Source organism: Lithobates pipiens, unplaced genomic scaffold, assembly GCF_037356315.1.
Source record: "Lithobates pipiens isolate NorthernLeopardFrog02 unplaced genomic scaffold, aLitPip1_a1.2 Scaffold_25, whole genome shotgun sequence".
NCBI lineage: Eukaryota > Metazoa > Chordata > Amphibia > Anura > Ranidae > Lithobates > Lithobates pipiens.
The window spans coordinates 5,835,354-5,862,711 of NW_027507787.1; the positions used below are offsets into that span (position 1 = coordinate 5,835,354).

At 44.6% G+C, this 27,358-nt stretch overlaps 1 protein-coding gene across 1 annotated transcript; it reads left to right on the forward strand.

The window, feature by feature from the left end:
* The first annotated feature begins 1,220 nt into the window (after positions 1–1,220).
* LOC143930076 (pterin-4-alpha-carbinolamine dehydratase) lies at positions 1,221–26,707 on the forward strand. The gene is made up of 4 exons (XM_077453992.1): positions 1,221–1,370; positions 16,655–16,786; positions 18,071–18,151; positions 26,304–26,707. The coding sequence occupies exons 1-4, from the start codon at positions 1,368–1,370 to the stop codon at positions 26,400–26,402; spliced, it is 315 nt and encodes a 104-aa protein (XP_077310118.1). The 5' UTR covers positions 1,221–1,367; the 3' UTR covers positions 26,403–26,707.
* Positions 26,708–27,358: the final 651 nt, after the last annotated feature.

Sequence of the window (27,358 nt, forward strand, 5' to 3'; positions counted from 1 at the left end):
GTATTTCGTGTCCGAAATTCAATTTCAATTCATACGAAATACGAATTGTCGTTAGGTTCGTTAACTTGTACGAACGTTCGTTCCGATGAATTTAAAGGCAAAAATATACCTCAATATGACAGTCGATGCTGATCGAAGTTTGGTTTTTATCTGAATTACGAAATTCCGTTGAAGTATTTCCTATCCGAAATACGAATTTTCATTAGATGAGGGGCTCCCACCATCCCTGTGCTATGCTGACTTCCTCCTGGGGATTCGTAAACAAAAGTTTGTATTTCGTACAAAATTCGGACGCATGGCAATTTGTATTTCGGATCCTCTCGAACGTACGAATTTAGGGAAATTTGTGCGAAACGAATCGCACATGTCTAATAGCTACAGTTGGTGGGTGGGGCTGAGAATTCCCCGCTGATGTCAGGAGAGATGTGAGACATGAGAGGAGAGAGGCGGGCCGGGCAATCACGAGCTGCATGTATTGTACACACACAACACGGGATTTATTAAAACACAGTTATTTTAACAATATGCTCGTAGTGCTTTCCCGGGAGGGGCGGGGCAAGTCGGGATGACGTCACCCGGCAATCTATTTTTACGGTTGTATGTATAGATGCCGCATCGGGGACACCCGAATCGCGATGCATCGATTCAATCCAGCACCCCTAGTACACATGATCAGAAAATCGTATGAAAAATACTGCTTTTGAAGCGATCGTACTATAATTTGATCGTCAGTACGCAGCTTTGGAGAGCCGATCACGACAGTTTGATGGGACAAGCACAAAAAACTTTCTCGTACAATACCAAATTGTGCGATTTTCATTTAATCTGTATAGTTGTCATTCGAAAAAAATACTATACAAATACTGTACAACACATTACATCACATGAAATTTGTATTCTGTCGTATGAGAATTTTGGTCACTTTAGTAAACTTCCTTTTTGATAAGACTAGCATGCAAAAAATAAATAAAAAATGGACGGTCATTTGTCCGATAATCTCATTGTGTGTACCAGTCATAAGAAAGAAATGATTGCACTTTGATAACACCAGTGACAGTGGATACTTTATGTAAGCAGTTCTTGTGTATAAAGTACATGGGAGATCATTAACCGGTTGCAGCGATAATGATTTGCAGACAGCATGGAGCAGCATGTTCACCTCCAAACATGGCTCCTGGCTGCGGTGTATGGGGATTGCTGTGCTTGCTGAATGACTGGGATGGAGGCTCAGCCCTGGCTATTTACAATGGGCGGACACCCAGGTCAAGCCTCCTCCCATCACACAGCTAGACAAGCAGCAGCAGCTCAGCTGGGACCAGTGACAGCACACAGGCTCAGCCACCAGTTGCTAAATCCCTTGTGAAGACATGGTAAGGTGGTGCTTTAATGTCTCTGCCTCTGATTTCCTTCTCTTTATCATCTTTTATTTTAGAAAAAAAAAAAAATGACTCTGATTGATGTGCAGGTAATGAGTCTCATCTGAAGTCAAAGTACATTAGTTAATGAATAGCTCAGGCAGTAATGCAGTGTGATAAGGCTTTGTTTCCTTTCCTCTAATGTACATATTGGGGAAGGTAGAGAGTTTGGCGATATGGACCAATCCCAGCCTCGGATTGTAAATTTATAACCTATGTACCTACCTGAGCTCCCCGCCATGTTCTGAGCTTCTGTTTTATTGACTGAGAGCAAGGCGGAAGTATGAAGACTATAGCATTGTTCTTACTCAATGGCTTTTATTTATTGTACTTATTGACTTTTTTTGTATTTTTATATTTTTAACTTTTTATTTATTTACTTTTTTGTTACTTTTATTCCATTCTTAGGCTAGATTCACACGTATGCAGTTTCAATGCTTTTTGCATTTTGCAGATTTTTACTACAGTCCATTTAACATTGTTTTCTATGGAAAATGTCCTGTAGTGCAAAATGCAAAAAAAACACAAAAAATGCCTAGGTGTGAATCTGGTGTTCTGCCGTATAGTGTCCGGCCATCAAATAGTGTCCGCTCCGTACTGCGCATGCGCAGTACAGAGCAGACGAAGCTTCGGAAAATCTCCGAAGCTGAACGGCGCCTGTTCTGTGAGTGGAGGTGGTAGCCCCACCATCCAAGCGGACATAGGGTTGTGAATTTTAGAGGGCCCCTCGCGGGCGAGCTTAGCTCGCCACGCTTCGGGCTCGGCCTCGCTGCGCTCGGCTCTTTTTTATTCCTACTCTATGTCCACTTGGATAGTGGGGCTAGAACCTGGACTCACGGTGCGGGCGTCGTTCATCCTCGGCAATTTTCGGAATCTGTGTTGCTGTGTACTGCGCATGCGCAGTACGCAGCGGACACTATCCGATGGAGGACGTTATTTGACAAGACACCGGCCTTAGGGTTTGTTTATGCAAGTGTTGCCCTCCTGAAGAGCGATACATAGTTTGTTTTACATCCTCTGTCAGGCTTTTATTTCTGTCTCCATACAAACTGTAAATATTGGAAAATATACGGTTATTAGCCGCATACTTTAGAAAGAGAGCTTAATGGCTACAAAGTAAAAGCTATCCATGTAGCCCTGATGATAGGGGTGCTTTTAATAAAGTCCCATCCCTATGCTGGAAGTGAGACGGTTAATGAGCTGGGCTGTAGAGGAGGGGAAGGTTTGCAGAGGGCTTCTTCCAGTTCTCTCTGGCTGGTTTAATTAGCATTGCCAATAAGACTACAAATGTCATTTAAAACACAACAAAGGACATCTGGAAGCCTTTGTAGATCCCATGATGCAAACATACTAAATAATCACATGTTGAGACTTATTTTTTTCCAAGCAACCCAAATTGTAGACATAACTTGGACGGGGAGAAATATATATTTTTGCTTTTAAACATTTTGTGCTCAGATTGGCTTCAGCACAACTATACAAGGCAGTCTATAGTTATTACAGCAGAACAAACCGTAACAAAATAAAGACCCTCTTTTATGCATTTTGTAAGCACCAATTGACATTTGTGCATTGTGTTTAACACAAATGTCTTGCGTTGTGTGTTGATGTGCATTGTGTTAAGGCAGCCGTTTTATTTGAACTAGCTAATGCATCAAAGTACACAGAAAAGGGTGCATGCACTATTTCTTGCAATGCATTTAATATTTTTAGCAGTATCAGCAATGGCATTCTGATATAAGAACACCACAGGGCACTGATGAGCATGACATGCATTGCCACTAGGGATGAGCTCTGGTGTGTTCGCATGGACCACGTGCAAAACCCGCCAGGAAGTTGGCGCAGCGCTGCGCTAATCGCAGGCAGTGAGACATTGCCCCGATGTGTGGCTGCAGACATCGGGCAATGTCTCACTGTCTGTGATTAGCACAGCGCTGCGCCGACTTCCTGGCGGGCTCTGCACATGGTCCATGGGAACACGCCTGAGCTCATCACTAATTGCCACATGTTGCTGCAGTCCAGCAGTGTGAGTCTTGCCTAAATCATTGTGTATACAACTCTAAAGTTTACCTAAAAACCATAATAAAGGTGAACTCCAGTATAAGAATATATTTCCTAAATACAAAAGATATATTATATATTCTTCCTTGAATCTTGCGTGTGCTTTGTGAATTGCTTCCAGATCTGTGCAGGATCTTCCTATAATAAAGACCGCTCACTGCCGCTCCCTTTCCTTGTGCAGGGTGACTGGTCTTGTCTCCGCCCCCCTCCTGTAGTTTTCTGCAGGCAGACTGTAGCGGTTGGAGCCTGTTGGGCCACTCCCACAGCTCTCCTCTCTGCACAGACTATGTACAGCACAGTGATGATGGCCCTGCTACTTTACAAGATAATATCTGGGTTTGCAAATTTTTCATTCACTTCCTGTTCTGGAAAGACAAAAGGAAGTGAAGAGGAGTTGACACACAAGTCACAAGTCCATCTAGTTCAACCAATAAATAAAACGTACAATTCCATATTGTGTATCTTTCACCCACAGTTGATCCAGAGGAAGGTGAAAATCCTCAGAAAAGCATGATCCAATTTGCTACAGCGGGGGAAAAAAAATCCTTCCTGATCCCCCGAGAGGCAATTGGATTTTCCTTGGATCAGCTTTACCTATAAATGTTAGTACCCAGTTATATTATGTACATTTAGGAAAGAATCCAGGCCTTTCTAAAGCAATCTACTGAGCTGACCAGAACCACCTCTGCAGGGAGTCTATTCCACATTTTCACAGCTCTTAGCCCTTGTACACACGGTCGGAGAATCCGTCGGAATGTGTCCTATCGGACCGCGTTGTCGGATAATCCGACTGTGTGTGGTATGCATCGGACTGATTCCGTCCGAATATCCGTCGGACCCAATTTTCCAACATGTTGGAAATATTTCCCGACCAACTGGTTCGATCGGACATACTCCGATCATGTGTAGCGAATTTTGATCGGACCAAGTGCCACGCATGCTCAGATCAAATTCCTACATCAAAGCTATTGGCTACTAGCCTGAATGTAGTCCCATCGTAACGAAATTACGTCATCACGTTCTGAAAGATCGGATTTTTCGTCAACTTAGTCCGACCGTGTGTATGCAACAGTTTCGGACACAATCCGTCGGACTAACTAATGGGGGGGTGAATCTTTCCAGTGGGGACACAGACAACAATAAAAACTTAAGGGGTTTCAACGCTTTCACATTCTAACCAAAACCTGAAAATATTGACTTTAGATGTTTGGTTGGCGAAATCTAGCCCCATTCACCTTCTTAAATGTGCTCCTTTTTTGAGCCAATGAGGTTTAGGATATGCACAGACTAACAAGGATGACCAATGATGCTCAGGGCTAGCCTTCCAGCATGATGGGGGGGGGGGGGGGATACCCCCATGGAGGTCAAAGCAACATGTTCACTTTAATGCAAACCACCTCATTGGCATACATTTACTTACCTTTCTCTCCCCCACTTCTCCATTAGCATCCAGGAGTGAAGGCAAAGCCCTATGTGAGTTACAAGTCTCCAGAGTCAAAACGTACACAAGGTTATGGACTCCTCACGTGCCAGTACCATCCCATATATGAAAGTGCAGTGTGTTTCTTTCAGCTTCCAGTGCTGCTCCTGGGGAATGGGGAAATGAAAGTGTAGCGGCCATAACCCTCCATGGGACGGCCTTGACTTTTGGGCTTACCAGTTACCTCCGCTTGGCTTGTTCTTCCATGTCTAGGGGTTCCCAGGGTTGGTACCCAACGACTTTGGACGCTGACACCATAAAAGTCCTTTTAGAAAGGTTTTTATTTGCAGGGGGTAACATCCAACAAACACAGTCTCGTATGGGAACCGAGGGCAATGGTGAAAAAATTGAGGCACCTTGAACTGCTAATCATTAGAAAGTCTCTAATGCCTCCCAGAGAGTAACCACTCGCAACTGGGCGCTTCAAAGCTGAACAAATCTCTAGCCAGATATTTTGGCAGTCAGCAGCTTAATCCGGAACTTGCAAAGTGTCTGGCCTTGAATATATTTGCAACCGAAAGTGAACGGGAACCCTTCCTCAGTACCTGGAATGTGCTCTGTCTCCTTGGCAGTACTGGAAAAGCGTGGATTCGTTAGTGTCCTTAACAACCCAGCAACCAGGCACTTCTTGGGATGCCAGCTTGTTGGACCTCCTCCGAAGAGTCCTCCCCCTGTCGCTTACATGAGCTGCGGTGCCCCTCCAAGTTGAGAACACACCCGGATGCCTTGAATCCTCCCTCAAGTACTGCGCCTAGATTCTGGAACAGATGGATCCTTACCCCAGACCATGTGGTTCTAGTGGGGCTAGTCAAACTGACCATGTCGCGGGGTGGCACACGTGACCGGGACTCCTCTCGGGGCTACCCCGGTCCAGACTCAGGAACAGGCAGCTCTGGCCTAACGAACCCCGAACACGGGACTTCAGCATCTTCAGTACCCTTCCCCAGACTCCTCAGGTGGGCCAGACGCACCCACTGATTGGCTCCGGGGAATGCTGATACTCAAAGCGTCCAACCAGGCCTGATTCTGGGCCTGTCATGTGCACCTAACTGTACACATGACCAGGCAGAATCCTAATACAGCCCAGCCAAACTGATGCCAAAGTTAAACCTACACAATCAACCCTCAGAACCTCTTTACTGTTCTGAGGAAAAAACTAAATTTGTACATAGCGGACACCTTGTCAAAAGTGTCGCCGCTACAAAAACAAACCTGTTCCTTTGCCCTAATGGGTAAAGCGCTTGTTGGCTTTAAAGCAGAAGTTTGCATATGAATATTTTTGCATAGGTACATTGGTTCAGCTTGAATACGCATGCATGTGCCATACCTGTCCAATACTTGTGGAAGGTGGAAAACAATGTAATAGGCGCCTCTAGCACAGTGACTGCCACTAGCTTTTGGAACACCGTGCCCAGCAGTGGAGATCATGATGTCACTGTCCCACCTTATCCAATCAGAGACCGCTTTGCATTCATTGATAAATTGCAAAGTGTTCTGTGAATATGGCACCTGTGCCAAACACTAAGGTAAAATGCCCTTTATTTTGTTGGCCAGTGGAAAGAATGCCCCTCTCCCTTACAAAAATCATTGGTGTCCTGCAGATGGGAATGCCAATTGGTGCTGGCCTTGGAATTGTGCAGGCGCTATCAAATGGGGGGTCAATTAGTCCTTAGCCCAAGGATCCCCTGAAAACCTCTGGAGGAACCCCAGGGTTATACAGAAAACCTGGCTCAGAATGATTGGTCCAAGAGGAGAATGCAACTTGCGTTGGTGAGATTTTTTCTTATTTCCCGTTGCATCGCCATTACAGGAAAGTTTAAGGGAATTTTCTCCAAAAGGACAGAATCAGAAAAAAATAAACTGATGGGTTATAACCCCTCCCTGTTCTGAACTAAAAAAAAAAAATGTTGTTGGCTTTACATACAATTTAAGCAATAGTCACAAATGTATAGGGAGCATATTCTATTTATACGTACAGCCAATCACACACACCCCATGTTTCCAAAGAAATCTTCAGTACAAGGTTTGCGCTGTTTATCTTCAAAGGACCAGCCTGAAATATTCCACATGTCTATGCATAAGGAAAGAATTAGCGTGATCTGCAGAGGACAGAAACTTCATGGTCTTTAATTTATGGTAGCACTGAATCCTAGAAATGCAGATGTATTTAAAATTTCACATTACAACTAATTCCTTCCATTAAACATAAGTGCATACCAAAACTTTTTTTTTTTTTTTTTTTGGTACTACCTAGTATATGATAGACCTTTTGAGGGCATAGTAAGCACATTGTAAGGTCTAAGCCCTTGTACACACGGTTGGACATTCCAACAACAAAATCTGTCGGATTTTGTCCGACGGATTTTGTCCGAAACTAGTGTTGCATACACACGGTCGGACAAAGTTGTCGAAAAATCCGATTGTTCGGAACGTGATGACGTTATTTCGTTATGACGGGACTACGTTCAGGCTAGTAGCCAATAGCTTTGATCTAGGAATTTGATCTGAGCATGCGTGGCACTTTGTCCAATCGGAATTCTCTAGAAATTGGATCATGTTGTCGGAAAATTTTAAAGCCCAGCTCTAAAACTTTGTCGGTCGGATACTCCGACGGAAACAGTCCGATGGAGCCCACACACGGTCGGATTATCCGACAACACGGTCCGATCGGACATCTTCCGTCTGAATGCCCGACCGTGTGTACAAGGGCTAAGCAGAAGATAATCTGGCAGAGCTGACGGCACAACTTTCAGAGGGGACATAGACAGGAACAAAAGAACAGAACCTCTGTTAGAATTCCCATTGGCAAAGAGAGAATATAAATTACTGAACCAATGTTACTTTTTTACCCTGGTGTCCTAAGCATTCATCAGCACACAGCTTATAATTATTATTTTTTTTTTTTTAAGGACAGCCCTATAGACAACTGTCTATGGCCACTATGTACACTATATTACCAAAAGTATTGGGACACTTGCCTTTTATAAGCAAATTAACTTTAACTTTAAAGTGATACTAAAGTCTTTTGTTATTTTTAAAGGAAAAAAAAAACATGTTATACTTTCCTCCTCAGCACAGCCCGAATCCTTCTCGGGTTCCTCGTTGGCTCTCTTGGCCCCTCCCCTCCTGTCCAGTGCCCTCACAGCAAGCAGCTTGCTATGGGGGCACCCGAGCCGCATCTCTGTGTGTCCATTTAGACTTGGAGCCATGGTTTAGTCCTGCCCCCTCTCTTTTCTGATTGACTAACTGACTTTGTTTGACAGCAGCAGGTGCCAATGGCGCTGCTGATGTGTCTCAGCTAATATGGAGGGAGAGTCCTGGAGTGCCGAGGCACTCGTGGACACTGCTGGATCGTGAAGGGGCTCAGGTAGGGGGTTGCTGCACATAGAAAGTTTTTTTATCTTAATGCATAGAATGCACTAGGATAAAAAAACCTTCTGCCTTTAGAATCACTTTAATGGCATCCCATTCTTGGTCCATAGGGTTCAATAGTTGGCCCACGCTTTGCAGCTATAACAGCTTCAACTCTTTTGGGAAGGCTGTCCACAAGGTTTAGGAATGTGTCTATGGGAATGTTTGACTATTCTTCCAGAAGGGCATATGTGTGGTCAGGCACTGATGTTGAACAAGAAGGCCTGGCTGGCAGTCTCCACTCTAATTTATCCCAAAGGTGTTCTATCGGGTTGCGGTTAGGACTTTGGACCTTGCTTTGTGCACTGGTGTGCAGTCATGTTGGACCAAGAAGGGGCCATCCTCAAGCTGTTCCCACAAAGTTGGGATTATGAAATTGTCCAAAATGTCTTGGTATGATGACGCCTTAAGAGTTCCCTTCACTGGAACTAAGGTGCCAAACCCAACCCCTGAAAAACAACCCCACACCATAATCCCCCCCCCCCCCCCCCCCATCAAATGATTTGGATCAATGCACAAAGCAAGGTCCACAAAGACATGGATGAGTGAGTTTGGGGTGGAGGAACTTGACAGGCCTGCACAGAGTCCTGACCTAAACCTAATTGAACACCATTTGAGAGGAATTGGAGCAGAGACTGCAAGCCAGGCCTTCTTGCACATATCAGTGCCTGACCTCACAAGGTTTAGGAGTGTGCTTCTGGAAGAATGCTCAAACGTTCCCATAGACCAGGAATGTAGAACCTTGGCACCCCAGATGTTTTGGAACTACATTTCCCATAATGCTTATGTACTCTGCAGTGTAGTTGAGCATCATGGGAAATATAGTCCCAAAACATCTGGGGTGCCAAGATTCTCAATCGAGGCCATATACCCACTCCTAAACCTTGTGGACTACCTTCCCAGAAGAGTTAAAGCTGTTGTAGCGGCAAAGGGTGGGCCAGCTCAATATTGAACCATATAGACTAAGATTGGGATGCCATTAAAGTTCATGTGTGTGTAAAGGCAGGAGTCCCAATACTTTTGGTAATATAGTGTATATACTTTAAATGTATATTTTCAGCTGGCCTCCAGCATAGCTCCATGACCTTCTACGATATATGATGGTCACATATTCACAGTCTGAATGAATTTTGTAGGGAAATTACATATTGCCACTATGTCTACATACTAAGCAAACTTTTCTCAGGAACAATAGCACCTACACCCTACCCTATCCCATATGTTCTTCTGATGTACAGTATGTGTGCCTTCCAAATGCGATGCCTGACAGATTTTGGGTGTCTTCCTAATTGTCATCAGAATGAGACAGCCCAGACAATTTGCACCCATCAACCTTCAGTCAAAGAACAAATCCAAAAATGCAGTATGGTTTGGTTTGGTCACGTTTGCAGAATGAACACCAGTTGGTTGGTTGCCATATACTGTATAAACTCCCTGGCGAGAGTGACCTGTCCACTGGAAGGTTCAGTGAGCATCACGAACCAGCCACCAACCATCGATGTGGTCAGAAAAATCATAGATCCAAGGACATCATCAGTAGCCCTTGGTTGAAAGTACGACCTGCTCTCCAATCGCCAGGAGAAGAAATGTGTGTTTTTGGAGGGCTATCATGGCATTTAAATAATATCTTCTTTTTTTTTTTTTTTAATATATCCAATAAAAAACAACATCTAGTTGAGAATACTTGCTCATGAATATACTTTTTCTTACTGAGCAAGTGAATCAGCCATGATGGCCTCATTATATGGATGGAAATAGACTAGTAGCTCATCTTCAGGCGTGTTTGATGCTAGTTTTCATTGATTTCCATTTCAAACATTTTCCTAGGAGGCAGTTTATGGAATATCTTTTTTTCCTTCTAACAATACAGCTTTGTTATTACACTTTTTTTTTTTTTTTTTCCCCCTATCGTTAACTGAGCAATATTTATTTTTTCATCTAGTTGCTAAGTTACCAGACATCCTCTGTCACTACGCATCACACGGTGAAATGAGCAATGCATGTGATATCGCTTTTTTCCTGTTTACATTCATCATGTACACCACATTGAGATTAATAAGAGATGGTCTCCTATATCCTATATCGGCATGTCTGTAAAAATTGATTAATAAGAGATGTAGGGCTGCAACTAATGAATATTTTCAAAATCGATTCGTTTCGATCAATCGGATAAAATCGTAAAAACAAAAACGTAATATGCCATTTTCTGTTTGTTTAAAAGTAATAATGAAAAAAGCGAGTGTTACACTCAAACTGCAGAATAAAAAATGTTTTACATTAATATTACACAACTGTGCAACAGTACAAAAACAACAAACATTCTAAAAAGAGTTGAACTATAACTGTTCAAGAAATTTTGCATTTGAATGCAAAAAATAGGGCTGTGGAAATTTTAAAGTTCAATCGATTAATTTTTTTTGATCGATCAAAATTCTTTTGATCAGTACTCACCTCTCCGACAGCTTCCGGGTCTTCAGGGAGTTCCGATGGAGATCCGGTGAGGTCAAGGACATAAACATCACGGGACTCCTCCACCCTTCCCCAAGTGCCTCCGTCTGCTAACGAAGGGAAGGGGGGAGGAGTCCGGTAACATCGAAGTTCTGATTGAACGTAATGCGTATGGGGGAGGAGCCATGCATGACATCACCCACTGCTGCCCTACGGAACTAAAATGATTGCCGGATTTACATGCTGTGTTTTTATCATCTTTATGTGAGTAGTTTGTGTTTGAACGCAAACATTTTTATCTTCTACTTAAGCGATGAGCACTTAGATCTTTTCTTTCTACCCATGACCTGGCGTCTTTGCAGAGATCTAAGGAGATGTGAGAGACGTTCATGGTCCGTGTTAACCCTTTTGATACCCGCTTGCATGACCACCTGTTTGCACAGGGGTCCATGCCATAAGGTGAGAGGGATTAGTCAGACCGGAGGTGGAGGGATTGTCACGCTACTGTGGAAAAAAATAAATAATTACTTACGTCAATGCTACAGTTTGAATTTAAAACGTATTTGTGTGAACTGTGAAGTTAAGTCATGGATTGTGGAAACAAACTAGTGTCGGGTGATTGTATATAGTGTATACCGCATTTACCACTGACTAATGCCAAGTTGCAATGCAAGGAGATCAGCTAAAAGTAGTTGGATCTGTATGTGCGTCCATAATTAATCAAAATTAGTCGATTAATTGATTTAAAAAGATTAATCGAAAATTTTAATCCGTAACAGCCCTAGTAAAAAATTTAACATGTTAACATGCTCGGGGCTAAGGCTGGCTCTCTTTTTACAAACTATGTTGCCTGCAGCAGAAAAGAGGCTCTCTGGAGTGGAGGTGCCTGGGATGCACAAGAATGATTTTGCAAGTTTTGCCAAAGTAGGATATTTATCTTGATTACCCTTCCACCAATTCAAAGGGTTTCCCTACTTCGGAAGTGGCTTCTCAGCAAAATAAGCCTGCACTTCATTTCGTACTTGTGTCTGAATATCCTCCTCAAGTTGCCCCTCTTCCTCTTCACTGCTGCCCCCAGACTCAAGGAGTGCGTCAAGTAGAGAATGAGATGCTGTAGACGTTGAAGGCTCAGCATCTCTAGTTACAGGCGACGTGGTGGTCATTTGCTGCTGCACCATCTCCCTTCTTAAAGCAAGCTCCTCTGTCTGTACTTTTGCCTCCATATTTATGATTTGTTCTGGTGATTAAAAAATGTTCTCTTCTAAATTGTGGGTCCATGGCAGAGGAAAGGATTACGGTGTCTGAGACGTGTTCAAAGATCCCTTTCCATCTGCTTTGAAGTTGATCTGTTGCAGTGGCTTGGAAGCTCTTCAGCGGAGATGATTCAAAAGAAGCATCTTCATTGGACCGCAACAGCCCCTTTACCAGTGCAGGCATGGATGATAGGGTAACATATATTCTTTGCCTCTCATGAATACAGTGCAGCATTCCAAGGGCTTTAGAGCAGTGGAAAGTTCTTCAAGAATACTCCACTGGTCTGGTTTTAAGCCCAGATGTTTGCCCCTTTGTGTAACTGATGGGTCAGACAGAGTTGCAGTTACCGGCCACCTTTGTTCAACGAGTCGTTCAATCATATAGTAAGTGCTATTGCATCTTGAAGAAGCCTGTGCTCAGATGTACCCATTTGCTTTTGTTTCTCCTTCAATTTGCTGCTGGCTAATTCACTTCTTTTTTTTTTTTTTTTTAAAGTTCAACTAGTCCTCTTGCCGCACTAACAGCTCTCTCGATTCCAGAATTCTTTAACACGCACTGATCATCAGTTGCAAGGTGTGGCCAGTGCAGCAGATACTGGCCCAGCCATGCGTGTCCACCAGGATTTTTGCAGCAGCCACAATATTTGCACCATTGTCATGCACAATGGCAATTTATTTTCTGGTATGGAATTTCAAATTTTTCAGTGACCTCCAACCATTCTGCAATATTTGCTGCTGTATGCCTGTCTTGCAGAGGCATGGTAATGAGGCAGACAGAAATAATCTTCCACTCCTCCCCTATGTAATGCCAAGGAAATCCTCGGTCGCTATACTTGTCCTGCAGTAATGGCAATTCTGTGTTCATTAGCGCTGATGGCATCCTTCACATTCTGAAATGCCTCCTGGTACTTTCTCTCCACTAGTTTTGGTAAAATGGGTTCTTGACGGTAAAGTATATCCAGGGTTCAATGCACTGATCATGCTTTTAAATCCTCGGTCTTAAACTATGGACAGTGGAGTGTCCACTGTCCGTGACTAGCTTTTTTTTTTTTTTTTGTTAGAATCTGTTATAACTGCTGATTGTTGGGGAGTGCACTGACGATTTTGCTGCACAAACTGTCATGGTGCGCTGTTTTGTTCTGCAAAGGTAATATGAATGATTAGCATGCAGGAAAAGCTATTTCTGTGTAACTCAATATATCATTTGGGTTTACCTTACCGTCCCTCTGTGAGCCCCACGTGTTTCCGTTTCATGTGCTCATTCATCGTTGTTGTGCTTCCATGCCATGCAAGTTCCATTTTGCAAAGTTTGCAGGTGACCACCTTCTTTGCAGCATTTAAATTTTAAAATGATCCCATGCCTTAGAACAGGGGTCTCCAAACTCTCTAAAGAAAGGGCAAGTTTACTGTCTTTCAGACTTCAGGGGGGCCAAACTGTGCCCAGTGGGATTTAATGTCCGATCTGGTGTCGTTGGAAGGAATAGTGCCCATTTTTTAATGTCAGTGGAAGGAATTAGGCCCCATCATGGGTGTTATTGGAAGAAATGGTGCCCCAATGTTGTGTCAGTGGCAGGAATTATGCCCCATTGTTGGTGACATTGGCAGGAATAACGCCTCAAGGGCTGAATAAAGGCAAGCAAAGGGCGACATCCGGCCCCAGGGCTGCAGTTTGGAGACCACTGCCTTAGAAGATTTGGGTCGCACACTTTTTTCTGAAGTCGTGTCAGCAGCAACACCCTCTGCCATTTTTATAATAATTTATTTTTTGCAGATAGAGTGCAATTTAATAGGTATTGTACAGTTTTATAAAAAAAAAAAATCTTCAATATTTATATGCACTGGTGTTAAGATATAATAACCAGCTATATGATTAGGGGATAAAAAAAATGTAATGTCGCTTCTCAGAACACCAGAAGAAAAAAAATATGAAAAAGACCTGAAATACTATTCTGCAGATTTTCAGACAGTACTGTAATATTATAATGCAATGAATGCATGGCAGTCGTATACAGGTATCCTGTCATGTCTATTCCTCCCGGGAACACCAATGGTGGGGCACTATTCCTCCCGGGAACACCAATGGTGGGGCACTATTCCTCCCGGGAACACCAATGGTGGGGCACTATTTTACCCACCCCCTAGAAATACTTATGTTCAAGGGGCAATTGTGTTGTCAACTTGTCATCACAAATTCACAATGTACTACTACTGAGTATTCAGTATTGTATACAGCCACTACCTTATATCACGGCTTCTTCTCACCTCTCTCTGGGCCTGGCCACATGAGCGCCACTGTATTCTTATGAGAATACGGCTGTGCCACCACCTTGTACACAGGATTCACTGGGATGGAGATGGGACTGGCAGGGAGGAAGGTGCCGTTAGACCAACTAATCAATAATGAAAATCGTTGACAACGATTTTCATTATCGATTAATCATTGCTAAAGTGATGGTCTTATACTGTATATCCTACAGTGCATCTAGAAAATATTCACGGTGTTTCACTTTTTCCATATTTTGTTATGTTACAGCCTTATTGCAAAATGAAATGCATTCATTCATAAATTCATTATTTTCCTCAAACCTCTACAAACAATACCCAACAATGACAACTTGAAAGAAGTTTGTTTGCAATCTTTGCATATTTATTAAAAATGGGGAAAAAAAATCACATGTATTGTACAGAAGTATGCACAGCCTTTGCTCAATACTTTGTTGCAGCACCTTTGGCACCAATTACAGCCTCAAGTCTTTTTTGGAGTATGATGCTACAAGATTGGCACACCTATTTTTGGGGCAGTTTCTCCCATTCTTCTTTGCAGGACCTTTCAAGCTCTATCACATTGGATGGGGAGCATCGGTGCACAGCCATTTTCAGGTCTCTCCAGAGATGTTCAATCTAGTTTAAGTCTGGGCTCTGGCTGGACCACTTAAGGACATTCAGACTTGTCCTGTAGCCACTCCTTTGTTATCTTGGCTGTGAGCTTAGGGTCGTTTCCCTGTTGGTAGATGAACCTTTGCCCCAGTCTGAGGTCCAGAGTGCTCTGGAGCAGGTTTTCATCAAGGATGTCTCTGCACTTGCTGCATTCATCTTTCCCTCAATCCTGACTAATCTCCCAGTACCTACCACTGAAAAACATCCCCACAGCATGATGCTGCAACCACCATGCTTCACTTAGGGATGGTATTGGCCAGGTGATAAGCGGTGCCTGGTTTCCTCCAGACATTACGCTTGCCATTCGGGCCAAAGAGTTCAATCTTTGTTTCATCAGACCAGAGAATTTTGTTTCTTATGGTCTGAGAGTCCTTCAGGTGCTTTTTAGCAAACTCCAGGCTGGCTGTCATGTGCCTTTTTACTGAGAAGTGGCTACCATATAGGCCTGATTGGTGGAGTGCTGCAGAGATGGTTGTTCTTCTGGAAGGTTCTCCTCTCTCCACAGAGAAATGCTGGAGCTCTGTCAGTGACCATCGTGTTCTTTGTCACCTCTCTGACTAAGGCCCTTCTCCCACTGATCGCTCAGTTTGGCTGGGTGGCCCGCTCTAGGAAAAGAGTCCTGGTGGTTCCAAACTTCTTCCATTTACAGATGATGGAGGCCACTGTGTGCTCATTGGGACCTTTAATTCTGCAGAAAATGTTCTGTACCTTCCCCCAGATCTGTGCCTCAATAAAATCCTGTCTCGGCGGTCTACTTACAATTCCTTGGACTTTATAGGGTATGTCGGAGCACAAACCAAGCCATAACTGTAGGACCTTATGTAGACAGGTGTGCGCCTTTACGAATCCTGTCCAATCAACTGAATTTACCACAGGTGGATTCCAATACAATTATCAGCTCTGGATTTCAAATATGCGATGTATGTCATATTATTTTATCTAACACTCTCTCTCCAACTTATCACACTAATGTACCATGGACTGTAGGTATTATCAATTTTAGCACAGGGTTCTCTGGGAATCTAAACATTTTTTCAAAGGTCCATTTGGGCAGCACAGTGGTGTAGTGGTTGGCAAGCTCACCTAGCAGTAAAAAGGGTTGCTGGTTTGAATCCCAACCACAGCACTACCTGCCTGGAGTTTGCATGTTCTCCCTGTGCCTGTGTGGGTTTCCTCTGGATACTCCTGTTTCCTCCCACACTCCAAAGACATGCAGGTAGGCCAATTGGCTTCTGTCCCAAATTGGCCCTAGTATATGAATGGGGACCTTGGATTGTGGGCTCCTTGAGGGTAGGGACTGATGTGAGTGTGCAATGTACAGGGATAGGGACAATTGTAGACACTCACTCAGGTTGAACTGGATGGACTGGTGTCTTTATTCAACCTTACTAACTATGTAACTATTGGGTATAAAAAGGTTGAGACAGGCTCTGCTGAAATGTAGTAGGGTTAATGCCACAGTTAAGTCGCCATACAGTACATTGGAGTGTAATTGAAAATTAATGGCGCTGCATATAAAACAGTGCCCTTGAGCATGTTGCTGCAACATGTAGGTACGAATGGGCCCTAGAAGAGATATAATCATCTGTAAGTTCTAGCAAATGGCACTTTGCAATTGATTTAGTTATTTATCTCTTTTATGCCAACAGGCTGGGAAAGCTCACAGACTCAGCGGGGAAGAACGAGATCAGCTCTTACCTAACCTCAGGGCAGTTGGATGGAATGAGCTGGATGGCCGAGATGCTATTTACAAAGAATTCCATTTCAAGGATTTTAATCGGGTAAGCAAGACACACATATTAAATATTCTAACACAAATCTAATGAATAATATGCAAGTTCATTTTTAATGTCACACTGCTGAATGATGTTATCCTTCGCTCCCTCGATTCATTTAAAACCCTTGGACTTCAAGGTGCTGTAAATTGGATTACTGCTAACAAGCGGTAACTTTGCACTTTATTCTGAAAGCTGGCCTTAGTTGGGCAGACGCATTCCCAACAGATACATGTCCATCACTAAGGTAGCATTAAATGCAAAAGATATACTAAATGAATAACACCCCAGTTCGTTTAAAGGGTACGTTTACCTTTACTAGAGAACTACCTAGGCAGGTAAGGGGGTGCCAGTAGATAAAAATATATTTTGGCTAAAGTTGAATAGGTGATCACTGGCAGTATCGATTTGTAGCAGTGAAGAATCTCTGCTTCAGAATCGCCCATTTGGAAAAAGGGAAAGGTTTGCTCTAAGATGAAGAGAATTTCCAGCTTACTAGATAATCTTTCCAAAGGAGGCTCTTTCAAATAAAAATTTATACAAAAAGTCTCAATACATTTGACGGCCTGACCAATGTCATTAGAAAGTAGTTCAAAATTTTCATTTTCTTTTGGCATTCGACTTTTGGAGCGAATGGATGTTGCCGAACAAAAAACACATATACTGTTAGAAATGAATTTGTTCGAAAGAACACTTTCTATCCTGTTCCTTCAAACTTTCTGATCACTGCGGTCAAAAATGAACATCAATTTAACCCTACCATCTATAACATTGGTGCTCAACCTGTTGCCCTCCAGCTGTTGCGAAACTACAAGTCCCATGAGGCATTGCACAGATTACAGTTACAGGCATGACTTCCAAAGGCAGAGGCATGATGGGACTTGTAGTTCTGCAACAACTGGAGGGCCACAGGTTGATCACCCATGATCTATAAGGAAATTAAATGTTCTTCACACAGAAGCTTAGAACAAAATGCTACGAGTGTACACCCAGCTTTACATCGTAACAGGAGGAAGTCGCTGAATTCAGTTATGAATATCTTCCAGTAGATTGTGTTCAAGCGGAACTACACCCCCCAGTCCTTTACAGCCAAGGAAGCTGCCATATTAGCCTCTGGATCTGCAATTGCCCTGGTGCTACTTATAAGATCAGCTACAACATCAGCCATTTGATGTCTTGATAGTTGGCTTTGATGAAAGCTCTGTAATTTGGCTATGGTTTTCATTGTACAACTTGACTTAACACGTATATCTGTATGCCCCAATGTACAATTCTTTTATTTTATTGCAGGCCTTTGGATTTATGACCCGGGTAGCACTACAGGCTGAAAAATTAGATCACCACCCGGAATGGTTTAATGTCTATAACAAGGTAAAGCAGTCAACACAAATGTATTAAAAAGTATTTTTCACTTCGATAAAGTGATCTATAAAGTCTAGTTAAAGAAAAACAAAACCTCCTTACTTTCCCTGTTGCAGTGGATTTGCACAGAGCAGCCTTGATCCTCTTCTCAGGTCCCTCTTCTGGCTCTTCCCTCCTGTCGAGGGCCCAAGCAGCTTGCTTTGGGGGGTCCCCGAGCCGAGCTGCAGCTCTGTTTGTCTATTCAGACATGGAGCTGCCATCCAGCTCCACCCACCCGTTCTCCTGATTAGCTAACTGACTTTGACAGCTGGAGGAGCCAATGGTGCCATTGCTGTGTCTCAGCCAATCAGGAGGAGAGTCCCAGATGGCCCAGGGACTTGTGGACATCGCTGGATAGGGCTCATGTAAGTATTAGGGGAGGCTGCCACATATAGAAGGCTTTTTATCCTAATACATAGAATGCACTAAGATAAAAAAAAAACTGCCTTTACGACTCCTTTTAACCTCTGCATAACACAAGAAAAGTGGGCTTTAATGCGCTACCGCTGCCACACATGCGCATCCACAGCAGCCTGAGGTTGTATGCTGAGGGCGCGCTCCCAGTTCCCATAGCTGTCAGTCACAGCTTCTGATCAGGGACTAGCGGGATGGTTCCCAGATCAAGTGACTGCCAATTGAGGGGTGCTGGTAATGATGCCAGCAAGCAGTGGAAAGGTGAGAGGAGTCCATAATATTAGGTGGCATGGCTGAACACTGACCCCTTCATTACGGCCGATGTAGTGGAACCCCGCTGATAGGATTATACAGTATAACATTTTAAGGGGGGGTGTCCTGGTGTAATTGTGGGGGGAGGGGTGTCTCTTGGTGCAGGATAGGGGAGCCTTTTCTTTTTTTTTTTTTCTTTCTTTTCTTTCTTTTCTTTCTTTTCTTTCTTTTCTTTCTTTTCTTTCTTTTCTTTCTTTTTCTTATCCCCCTCTTAATTTTATCTCTCTCTTATTTATATGTGTAGAGGGTTCTTTACTGTAAGTGCGGCAAGGATGTGGAATTCCCTTCCACAGGCGGTGGTCTCAGCGGGGGGCATTGATAGTTTCAAGAAACTATTAGATAAGCACCACAACATACAGCAATATACAATGTAATGCTGACAAAAAAAGTTGGGAACCCTGTCGGGAAGGAGTTGGGTGGGAGCTGAATGGCCGCACATCATCGGGCATCTTTACTGTCCTATGTAACCAGCAGGTTACAGCCCAGAAAACCACACTTAGTTTTTGCTATGCATGACTTCTTTCTGTGCTTTTAGTGGCTTCATTCCATAGAAACTGCTGGGTAGTGATGGACGAACTTCCGACGGGACGTTTCGCGAACGCGAAACGCGAACGGACACAAACGTTCGCGAAAACGACCGTTCGCCGCGGGCTCCATTGACTTCAATGGGAGGCGAATTTCGCAAACCTTTAGGTCGAATTTGCGGCCACGGGGTAATTATTAGGGGGTAGCACGTAGTCCCACCACCTGGACAATAGCATAATACATGTATGAGGTGAATTTGGGATCGATAACTACAAGCATTTTTTTTTTATTTGGGAAATTGTTCTGACAATTCAGGACTATGGAGCTAATGAAGGCAATGGAGGAGAGGGAAGGTCAGGGACCAGGGTAGGCAAACAAGAGGGTGCAGGAGATACAGAGCACTGACAGCAGCACCGTAATACAGAGCACTGACATCAGCACCGTGACATACAGCGCTGACAGCAGCTCCGTGACATACAGCGCTGACAGCAGCTCCGTGACATACAGCGCTGACAGCAGCTCCGTGACATACAGCGCTGACAGCAGCTCCGTGACATACAGCGCTGACAGCAGCTCCGTGACATACAGCGCTGACAGCAGCACCGTGACATACAGCGCTGACAGCAGCTCCGTGACATACAGCGCTGACAGCAGCTCCGTGACATACAGCGCTGACAGCAGCTCCGTGACATACAGCACTGACAGCAGCTCCGTGACATACAGCGCTGACAGCAGCTCCGTGACATACAGCGCTGACAGCAGCACCGTGACATACAGCGCTGACAGCAGCTCCGTGACATACAGCGCTGACAGCAGCTCCGTGACATACAGCGCTGACAGCAGCTCCGTGACATACAGCGCTGACAGCAGCTCCGTGACATACAGCGCTGACAGCAGCTCCGTGACATACAGCGCTGACAGCAGCTCCGTGACATACAGCGCTGACAGCAGCACCGTAAGCAGCCCCAGGAGGAAGTCAGCACAGCACAGGGATGGTGTGATCCCCTCATAATAAGAACCCCCAGGAGGAAGTCAGCACAGCACAGGGATGGTGGGAGCCCCTCATAATAAGAACACCCAGGAGGAAGTCAGCACAGCACAGGGATGGTGGGAACCCCTCATAATAAGCAGCCCCAGTAGAAATATGACACCGCTCAACCTCTTCAAAGAGGAGGGTAGGGGCATATAGTACGGTGTGCTTTTTTGGGTCAGGGAAGTGAGCCAAATGAATTAAGAAGGTCTGTGTGCTTGATTCCAAAAATTGTTTATAGACATATACATGGTCTACTGATCACATGTGTTGAATTCCTCCGAGATCCATGCCTCATTCATTTTTAGAAATGTGAGGTAGTTAACACTGTCGTGAGCTAGGCGAGTACGCTTATCGGTCACAATCCCCCCTGCTGCGCTGAACGTCCTTTCGGACAGGACACTGGATGAGGGGCAAGCCAACAGTTCGATTGCAAATTGGGCAAGCTCTGGCCAGAGGTCAAGCCTGCCCACCCAGTAGTCTAGGGGTTCATCACTCCTCAGAGCGTCCACATCGGCCGTTAACCCAATGTAGTCGGACACCTGACGGTCTAGGCGTTCCCTGATGCTGGATCCGGATGACACCTGTCGATGGGTCGGCTGAAAGAATGACCTCATATCCGAAGTCACCAACACATCTTCAAACCGGCCTCTTCTTGCAGGCGCTGTTGGATTGGTACCCGCAAATCCTTCTCTGGGAGTGGGAATTGCTCCTCTGCCAGCGCACGCAAAAGCAGAATGCAGCATTTCTCGAAGCAAGGCCTGGAAGTGCTGCATTCTGACAGCCCTCTGCGACGGCGGTAACATTTCCGCCATTTTGTGTTTGTACCGGGGATCTAAGTACGTTGCCACCCAGTACTGGTCCTTGACCCTCATGCTTTTTATACGGGGGTCCCTATTAAAACACTGGAGCATGAAGGCCCCCATTTGCACTCAAGCGGAAGGTATGTGGTGGTGGTGGTGTTGTTGGTGGTAGTGTCTTTGGGGGTGCACATAGCAGAGAGTGAAGAAGAGGGTGCAGATCGAGAGGATGAGGAGGGTGCAGAAGAATAAGGCTGAGTGAGCCACTCAACCAAGTCTGGTGCGTCCTTTAAAGTAATTGAACGCACCTTCTGCAACTTCCCACTTTGGCTCAAGGCTGTTGCTCCTGCCCTACCCCTACCACCCCTGCGGAAGGGCCTGCCTCTTCCTCTGCCTGTCATTTTTTAAATCACCCTGTGACAAAACTCTTAGTCCCTATACCGCTGAAGGACTGCTGCAGTATAGGGCAGCGGTCAGCAGTAGTGCACGTCAACCCTATGTATTGTGGACCGATAGCGGTCCTTACAGAACAGCAGACTGTACTGCACTCAGGCCTATGTACCGTAGCACCCTATACCAAGTTACCAGTCCTTATAAAAACTTTTGTGGACCAAGCAGGTTGTGTGTTAGTGTTTAGCAGACTGTGCGTCAGTCCCTATACCGCTGAAGGACTGCTGCAGTATAGGGCAGCGGTCAGCAGTAGTGCACGGCAACCCTATGTATTGTGGACCGATAGCGGTCCTTACAGAACAGCAGACTGTAACGCACTCAGGCCTATGTACCGTAGCACCCTATACCAAGTTACCAGTCCTTATAAGAACTTTTGTGGACCAAGCAGGTTGTGTGTTAGTGATTAGCAGACTGTACGTCAGTCCCTATACCAATGAAGGACTGCTGCAGTATAGGGCAGCGGTCAGCAGTAGTGCACGGCAACCCTATGTATTGTGGACCGATAGCGGTCCTTACAGAACAGCAGACTGTACTGCACTCAGGCCTATGTACCGTAGCACCCTATACCAAGTTACCAGTCCTTATAAAAACTTTTGTGGACCAAGCAGGTTGTGTGTTAGTGTTTAGCAGACTGTGCGTCAGTCCCTATACCGCTGAAGGACTGCTGCAGTATAGGGCAGCGGTCAGCAGTAGTGCACGGCAACCCTATGTATTGTGGACCGATAGCGGTCCTTACAGAACAGCAGACTGTAACGCACTCAGGCCTATGTACCGTAGCACCCTATACCAAGTTACCAGTCCTTATAAGAACTTTTGTGGACCAAGCAGGTTGTGTGTTAGTGATTAGCAGACTGTACGTCAGTCCCTATACCAATGAAGGACTGCTGCAGTATAGGGCAGCGGTCAGCAGTAGTGCACGGCAACCCTATGTATTGTGGACCGATAGCGGTCCTTACAGAACAGCAGACTGTACTGCACTCAGGCCTATGTACCGTAGCACCCTATACCAAGTTACCAGTCCTTATAAAAACTTTTGTGGACCAAGCAGGTTGTGTGTTAGTGTTTAGCAGACTGTGCGTCAGTCCCTATACCGCTGAAGGACTGCTGCAGTATAGGGCAGCGGTCAGCAGTAGTGCACGGCAACCCTATGTATTGTGGACCGATAGCGGTCCTTACAGAACAGCAGACTGTAACGCACTCAGGCCTATGTACCGTAGCACCCTATACCAAGTTACCAGTCCTTATAAGAACTTTTGTGGACCAAGCAGGTTGTGTATTAGTGTTTAGCAGACTGTGCGTCAGTCCCTATACCGCTGAAGGACTGCTGCAGTATAGGGCAGCGGTCAGCAGTAGTGCACGGCAACCCTATGTATTGTGGACCGATAGCGGTCCTTACAGAACAGCAGACTGTACCGCACCCAAGCCTATGTACCGTAGCACCCTAGACAGACCAAGTTACCAGTCCTGATAAAGAGCTTTGTGGAACAAGTGAGTTGTGAATGATTAGCAGACTGCAGCAGAAGGGCAGCAGTCAAGTATAATATTCTTTCTATATTTGGAAGAAAGAATATTATACGTGTACAAGCCTATTACCGTACCACTGATACCAGTCCTGAAAAGAACCTTTGTGGAACTAATAGTAACAGCAAGTCTTTAAAATTATCCTCACTGCCTGACACACTGCTTCCTGCCTGTCCCTATACAAATTGGCAAAAAAGAGTAGGCTGGAACGATTAGCTGGAACAGCTCTTTTGTGGACCTGATAGTAACAGCTAATGATGATGATGATGATGATGATGAAGAAAGACTAATCTGGCTGAGCTGTCCCTAAAATAGCAGCATACAGCGCTCTGTCCCTTTATCTAAACTGACAAAAGAAACTCAGGCTGCTGACCTAACACCTATACCAGTCCTGAAAAGAACTTTTGTGTACCAAATAGCTAGCGTTTTCTCTGTCCCTACTCCACACAGGATCCTTTCCCTACAGTGACAGAAGAAAGAATGTAAAATGGCCACCGGATCGGGTGTATTTATAGGTTAGGGGGAATGTCCAAGTGTCCATGAGCTGTCATGTCTCAATTGGTTGTCCTGTAACACATGATAAACGTGTCACGAAAGGTTAAAGTTCTTGTATACATTAAACACGTAAGTCCGCCGGGGCGAACGACGGAAAAAGGCGTTCGAACCCGCGGACGGCGAAAGTCGGAAATTCGCCGCGAAACGACCGCCGGGCGAAACGTTCGTCCATCACTACTGCTGGGCACTAACTTCCATGCACGCTATGTTGCAGTAGATATTTTAATGCCCCCTCTATGCAGCTGAGCTGCAATATGTAGGTGGGGCTTTTGTTTGTGGCTTGAGTGTGGGCAGGACACTGGGGACACCATGATCTCCTATTGCCCGGGAGCCCCTTGAGTTGTCAGTCCGCCCCTGGTGCTGCCCTAGTATGTTTGTTTGTCCAGTCTTAAAATATATGTAAATCCCAACAATGAATTTCTCTTATTCAATTTAATTTGCTCTAATATATCAAAACATTTGCAATCGTATATGTATCTGTTCGTGCAACAAAATTCCTGTTGATCCTGCTAGAAATCCATTGGGCTCTTAGCTTCCTTAGTGTTCTGTTGGTTATGTTCTAGAGATGAGAAGTGGCATGTGTTCTGTAGTTCTAACACACTTCCTGTTCCAGGGTGACAACCATAGATACAGTGTAGTGAGTGAGCGTTGTCACCCTAGGACAAGTTGTCTGTTAGGATTACTAGGAAAAAATACAAAAAATGAATGCAGCCACCACATCAAAGGATGGGGATGCTGCAATATCTTTCATTTTTGTTCTTGGGTTTAGATACTCTTTATTGTATTTCTACTTTCCTGTGCACATTTCTCCTGTCTAATCTTCATCGTTCAGATTTTTGCTTATTTCCTATTCATTCAATTCAAGTACAGCAGCAAATATACCACAATAACCAGTGATTTAGCGAACGAAACACCTAATTTTACTTCTTGCATCCTAGTTAATAAATACCTTTTTGCTACTTCGTAAGGCCGTGTTTGCACCTTTTGAGATTTAGCGTGCGTTGCCCAATGTTTGTTAATGCACCACAAGAGAATTACCACTGTTTCCTATGCAGCCCATTCACACCCTCTGTGTGTGCAAAAAGAAAAAAAACACATAAATATGTTTCTCAACTCCAGTCCTCGTGTATCCCCAACAGGTCATGTTTTCAGGATTTCCCTCAGATGAAATGGCTGTGGTATTTATTAAGGCGGTGAAACTGATCGAATCACCTGTGCAAAATAATGGAAAGCCTGGAAACATGGCCTGTTGGGGATACTTAAGGACTGGAGTTGAAACATTGCTCTGTAGTGTGTACTTGTCTCAGTCCAGAGCACTAAGTGTCATTTCTGTCTGTTGCTTCATTTCTCTATCGGCATGAATTACCACTGACAAGTTTTCCTGACACTGAGAAAAAATGGTGACATGGGAGGAAATTCCTGATGATTGACACCCTTAGCTCTGTTTCTGTGTGCTGCGTGAAGGGGGTGTGTCTCTTCCTTCCAATCGGCTCTCAGACCTCTCCTCACTGAGCTCTGCAGTGTGGAACTTCAAATCTCCTCCACCCTTTGTTTTTTGGTCACTCAGACAAGCTTATGAACTCAGTATTTTGAACAGATGTACAGAAGACTGCAGATAGACAGGTACAACTTGTGTAGGAGGGTTTATTTCCTCTCTGTGTCATCCAAGGATAGTCTCTGCACTGGATATATGGAAGGGTTTACAAGCACTTTAAAGAGGAAGTAAACCCTGATGGGTTTACTTCCTCTTTTTTTCCCTGCAAAGGTAAAGCATAATGGACTACTATGCATCGCATAGTAGCTCATTATGTGTCACTTACCTGACACAGGAGCCAGCGAAGTCGCCGCTGATCCCTGTAGTCCGCCGCATCCATGTTGCTGGTGGCGTCTCGCAGCTCCGACGAATCACAGCGGCGAAGCCGCGATGACGTCACTCCCGCGCATGCGCACGGGAGTCACGTCTCGCAGCTCCTCCGCTGCCACTCGGCGAAGCCGCGATGACGTCACTCCCGCGCATGCGCACGGGAGTCGACAAATTTGGCAAATCCATTCATGGATTTGCCGCATTTAGTGCGCCTGCGCGCCGCTGTCTACGGCGCATGCGCCGTAGACAGCGGTGCCCATTTTCGGGCAAATATCTCCTAAACCATATAGGTTTAGGAGATATTGCTTGGACCTACAGGTAAGCCTTAATCTAGGCTTACCTGTAGGTCCAAGTTGTTTGGAAGGGTTTACTTCCTCTTTAATCTCAACTTTATGTAAATACATATGTGATAATTTTCACATGTTTTGCATCATATCCTTTTAATTATGAATGTACCTTCTTCTAACAGACATTTGCCTGCAGTGCTGTACCCAGGATTAGTCAATCAACTACTTGCTGTCTATATAGGAAAGCTATTGTTGATGTGATAGGATACTATTTTTAGTATGTTTGTTTCAGTATTGATACATACTATTTGACAGTGAATGTTAGTATGTTATTAACATGTGTCCAATATGTTTTTGTTTGCAGGTTCATATAACTTTGAGCACTCATGAATGTGGTGGCTTATCAGAAAGAGACATCAATTTGGCCAGCTTTATTGAACAGGTTGCCAATACCCTTTCCTAACAATAGGTGGCAGCATTGCCATGCAGTCAGATGTCCAGATAAATAAACTAGTCTAGTCTGTGTTTTATTGGTGATGTGAATGATGGGAATGGTCATTAGTTTCCTGAGCCTTCAGCCTGAAATCCTTCTCCAAGTAATTCAAAGGAAGAAACTGACACACTGCCGCAAACCTCCTATCATTGCTCTAAACCGTCTTGTACTTGAGTCCTGATTTTGTAATAATTTCTTACAGTAGTTAAATGTTAGAATCCATCAACAGTATTAGACATTTTTTGAATAAATGATGTCCTCTTGTTTTTATCCAATGTGAAAATAGATTTTGGTCTTTTGTGATTGGGATTTGAACCAATGACCACAGTGCTGCAAGCAGGGCCGGTGCTAGACTATTTTGCACCCTAGGCAAGACCAGCTACTTGCGCCCCCCCCCCCCCCCCCAAAAAAAAAAAAAAACATACCCTGCATGGCTTTGTGAAGTGTCATTAAATAATAGCACAACACACTCTTTGATCACAGATCCCAGTGTGTATTGTGTGACAATCTGTCAGTTTTAATTATTTCACTGTGAACACCAGGGCCAATTGCAAGTGCGACTGCTCAGCCTGGATTACGAGCATCATGGGCCTGGTGCTGAAGATTTTGGTGGGCTCTGGATTATGAAGCCCCTTGCCCTGAATTATACATTACATTTTTCTTTACAGGCCCGCCTTAACCATCACTTGTGCCTAGGCATGCCTTTCATCCCCACCCACTGCATCTGGGACCCCTTTCTTCATCATCTACTGTGCCTGCAGCCTCCCTTGCTTTACCACCCACTGCGCCCACAGCCCTCTTCCCTCACCACCCAACATACCTATAGCCCCCCTTGATTGCAGAAATACTACAGGAGAGGGTCAGAGACTGCCGACAGGGTACAGGAGAGGGTCAAAGACTGCAAAACGTGCTACAGGAGAGGGTCA